General features: G+C 38.2%; 1 protein-coding gene across 1 annotated transcript in view; it reads left to right on the top strand.

Annotated features, from left to right (window-relative positions):
- Taok1 (TAO kinase 1) overlaps positions 1 to 4,312 on the top strand; it is a 137,807-nt gene that overhangs the window by 47,823 nt on the left and 85,672 nt on the right. Inside the window, exons 2-3 of the mRNA XM_023719843.1 lie at positions 2,088 to 2,128; positions 3,999 to 4,223. Coding sequence (XP_023575611.1) covers positions 4,092 to 4,223 — 132 coding nt within the window. The 5' untranslated portion in view covers positions 2,088 to 2,128; positions 3,999 to 4,091. The remainder of the gene's footprint in view (positions 1 to 2,087; positions 2,129 to 3,998; positions 4,224 to 4,312) is intronic.

The following is a 4,312-nucleotide window of genomic DNA, read 5'->3' as shown; positions in this document are numbered from 1 at the left end:
TGTGGTGCTGGGGATTGAACCGCGGTTCCTGTGCTTTGCTAAGCTTGTTCTAAGTAGGTGCTTTAGACCACTGAGCCATCTCACCAGCCCCTATGTGGTTATTTTTATGATTTCCATTTCTCTGCTAAAAATTTATGTTTTAGCTGGGCGTGGTGGTACATGCCTATAATCCCAGGACTCAGGAGACCGATGCAGGAGTATCACTGAAAATTAGAGGCTAGCCTAGACTAACCCTTTTTCAGAAAACCAGTGAATAGTCTTACTGTGTAGTTCATTCAGGCTGTCCTTCAATCCACTGTATACCCCCAGTGTAGAGATTATGTGCCACTGCGCTGGCTTCTTTCAGATAATTTAGGATTTATGTTGTTTACTGTGCTAATGTCAGTTTGTTGTATGTATAAATCAGTATTTGTGTTCATCTGCAGAATTAGAGAATCTCATTTCTAGTTCTTTTTCTTGTACTCCTCAGCTTCTGGTGGCCCTTTTTCTCTTTTCCCCTGATTAGAAAGAGTGGTTTTCTGACATTTTAGACTTTTGTATCATTGCAAGGATTGTACTTTTTTTTTTTTTTTAATGTGTTTGGTATAAGGTCCCACTACACAGCTTGGACTCCTAGTGGTTCTCCTGTTTTCAGCCTCCCCAACACTGGTATTACAGGCATGTACCACCACCACACCTAGTTTTGGTGGTCCCCTCAGCCTGGGGGCGGGACCAGCATAGCATGTGGTGTTAGGAATTGAATCCAGGTCCCTCTGCTTGCCTAAGCAGATGCTTAGTCCGTTGAGCTGTCTTGCTGGCCCCAGGAATCATTTTCAACGTATGTCTGAAGATCTTCTGCTTCTTTGCAAACTGTTTCAAAAGACTAAATGCAGTCTATTGCACTTGGTGTTAGAAAGATTATGAATCCATGCAGATTAGAGATACTTGATTTTTTTTTTTTTTTTTTTTTTGGTGGAACTGGAGATTGAACTCAGACCCTTGTACTTACTAGGGAAGTGCTTATTCCACTGAGCCATCTCCCAGGCCCAAGATACTTGATTTTGTATTTGTTCTTAACTTTGTGGTTTGTCTGGTGTTTTGAGACAGGATCTCTCTGTGTAGCCATAGCTGGCCTGGAGCTTGCTATCCTCCTGCTACAGCATACAGAATACTAGAATACTGATGCGCTACCAGTATGGCCAGCTGTATCTTAGCTCTTCATCACATTACTTACTCATTTATGGTTGTTACTAACAACAAGATGATTGAAATAGATTAAGATTTGTAGGTCCCTTCCTGCCCCCCTGCTGGGTTGTACTGTTGTAGTAACATAAGAAAACCATGAGCCTTAAAAGTTTAAATAATTCCTCTCTGTACTGTTAAAATACCTATTTAATATAAACATTGACATTTGATTTAAAACTCAAATTTTTTATTAGGCCGATAAGACAAGATGCAAATCTGGAACTGGTTAGAAATTTTAAATGTAAAATTATTTGTATAATACTACTAAAACTTGTTCATTCAAAAACTTTTAAGATTTTAACATTTTTATGGTTTGATTCAGTATTAACACTTAAAATTCTTTTAGTGCTAGGGATTAAACACATGTGTGATATAGGCTTGTGTACTACCCTTGAGCTATGTTGGTTTTTTCCCTTGGGCGCGCGCGGGGGGGGGGGGGGGGGGGGGGGGTGGTATAAAGGGTATTCAGGATCTCACTATTAGATGGGACTTACAGTGATCCGCCTGTTTATAGCCTCCCAAGATCTGAGATTATAGGCATGAGCCACCACACCCAGTCTCAATTGCTGTCTCAGCAGGCCCCAGGGGTGGGGCCAGCACTATAGGCCTGGGGATCGAAAAACCCTCTCCCCACTGCCACTTTGTGTGGAAATTGTTCAGTCTTTTCATTTTAAGAAGATGAGTGTTGTCTGTGTTTATAGTATCTTAGGAGAAATGTAATTGATAATTGACACTGTTTGTTCTAGGAAATTTCCAGAGCAGAGAAATTGATTAATGTATATGGGGTAGTCTTGAGTATATATTAGAAATGGAATACAACTTAATTCACACTTTTTTTTTTTTTTATGGTGGTGGTGCTACAGATTGATTCCAGGGCCTCATACATGCTACACATGCCAGGCAGGTAGGTGTTCTACCACTGAATTACATCCCAAGCTCTTTCTGTTTTGTGACAGGGTCTTAGTTGCTCAGGCTGGCCTCCAACTCATAATCTTTCTGTCCCAGTCTCTCGAATACTTGGAATTACAGGGATGACCACCATGTTGGGCTGCTAGTTAATATCTTGGGGTTTTTTTTGTTTTGTTTTTTTTTCCCCCTGGAACCAGGGATTGAACTCAGGCCCTTGCGCTTGCCAGGGAAGTGCTTATTCCCCTGAGCCATCTCCCCGGCCCCTAGTTAATATCTTTTTATTGCACTGTAGTCTTACTTTGGAGAGGTACAAAAGACGTAAGTCTGCCTTGTACAGTTATGAAGAAGCTTTGTAGCACAAAATGAAGTTGGAGATGTAGTAGTGCCCGCTTGTAAACTCTTTGAGAATTTGAGGCAGGAGGATTGCAAGTTTCAGCCCAGCCTGAGCAGTTCAGTAACTTAATGAGATCTTGTGTCAAAAAAAAAATTAAAAAGCTGGGATGTAGCTCAGTGTGAAGTTCAGTTCACAGTACTGGAAGGAAAGGAAAGAGTAAAGGAGGGATGGAACAAGGAAGGAAGAGAAAGAGAAAATTCATTATTTCACTAAAAGTGGGATGTGTTTAAAAGTCATATAAAGGGCATAAGAAGAATTAGATGAAACTTTGTTTTCTTTAGAATTTTAATAAAGTAAATTCAGTTGTTTTAATTGCTAAAATTAAGCAGATTAGAAGAAAATAGCTAATGTTTTATTATATAGCACTTACTATGACAGAGTACTGGTCTGTGCTTATATTTATTAACTCTTATAATCCTCACAACTGAACTATGAAGTAGGTTATTATTTTCACTTTACAGATTAGGAAAATGAGACTTTCCAAGTTCACAGCTTGTGAATAGTGTTTCTGGAATTAATAGCTAGGCCTTATCATTCTAGACCTAGGTCCCTGGGTACCTCTCAGGTAGTATTCATTTTAATAATTGGGTGATCTGAAAAAGGAATTCCTGGCAGAACCATCAAGGAATTTACTGGTTATCTGTATACCTGCTTATCGAGTCACAATTGATAAAAGCCAAATTTTATCAATTTGTGTAAATCAGGTTTATGGGAGAACGGTTATCTGTGTTAAATTTATACTTCTTCCTCCTGCTGTGCTTTTCTTGGGAATCTGTCATATTAGATTAATACACTGTCATACAGTATCTGAAAGGAAAAGAAAGTTTACAAAATTACATTTTTTGTGTATTTCCTTATATATGGAGATCATTAATAAACGATGTCTGCCTGTTATTAAAAGCACTGTGCAGCTTGTCATTGTATATGTTTTTAATTGTTCTTGTATTATTTCTTTTGCTGTGTCAGAATTAGATAAATCTTTAAATGCATTATGACATTGAAAGTTCAGGATATAAAAAGGTATCTAAAATTTTTAAATACTATGTTGTGGGACCTCCATTTTCTGGGAAGACAGTAATAGAGTAATGGAAATTGAACCCAGGCTTTCATACTGAGCCACGTTTCTATCCCTTTTAGTTATTATTATTATTATTATTATTATTATTTTTTTTTTTTTACTTTGAGTTAGGGTCTTTGTGTCCAAGCTGGCCACAAACCTGTGATCCTCCTATGTTAGCCTTCCAGAGGGCTGGGGTTATAGATGTGCTACACTGTGCTTGGCTTAGAAATTTCTTTCTTAAAGTGCCACAAGTAATTGTGATAATGAGCCAAGCTTAGGAACTACTGCAGCAATAGATCATATTGCCTTTTCAGTGAAATTTAGTAATTTTTGTGGATGCTGTCAGTAAATGATCTTACATAAATTATTCTTAGCCTCTTTTAATTTCCTGCTTTTCTTATTTCTTTACAGTAGTTTATGCCAGTGTGGCTTCATTCATACAGATGAACCAAGGATTGGGATAGCAGTTTAAAATTAGAATCAGACAGCTGACTGCCCAGCAGGATGCCATCAACTAACAGAGCTGGCAGTCTAAAGGACCCTGAAATTGCAGAGCTCTTCTTCAAAGAAGATCCAGAGAAGCTCTTCACAGATCTCAGAGAAATTGGCCATGGAAGCTTTGGAGCAGTATATTTTGTAAGTGTTAAAAAATATACTTGATGTCTGAGCAAAAAGCAATAATAAAAGGTATAGAATTCACTGAGTAAAAAAACAAAATGCCAACC

This window comes from Octodon degus, unplaced genomic scaffold, assembly GCF_000260255.1.
Source record: "Octodon degus isolate 3935 unplaced genomic scaffold, OctDeg1.0 scaffold00072, whole genome shotgun sequence".
Classification (NCBI taxonomy): Eukaryota; Metazoa; Chordata; class Mammalia; order Rodentia; family Octodontidae; genus Octodon; species Octodon degus.
The sequence above is the reverse complement of the archived record's forward strand: the minus strand, read 5'-3'. Positions and strand labels throughout refer to the sequence as shown.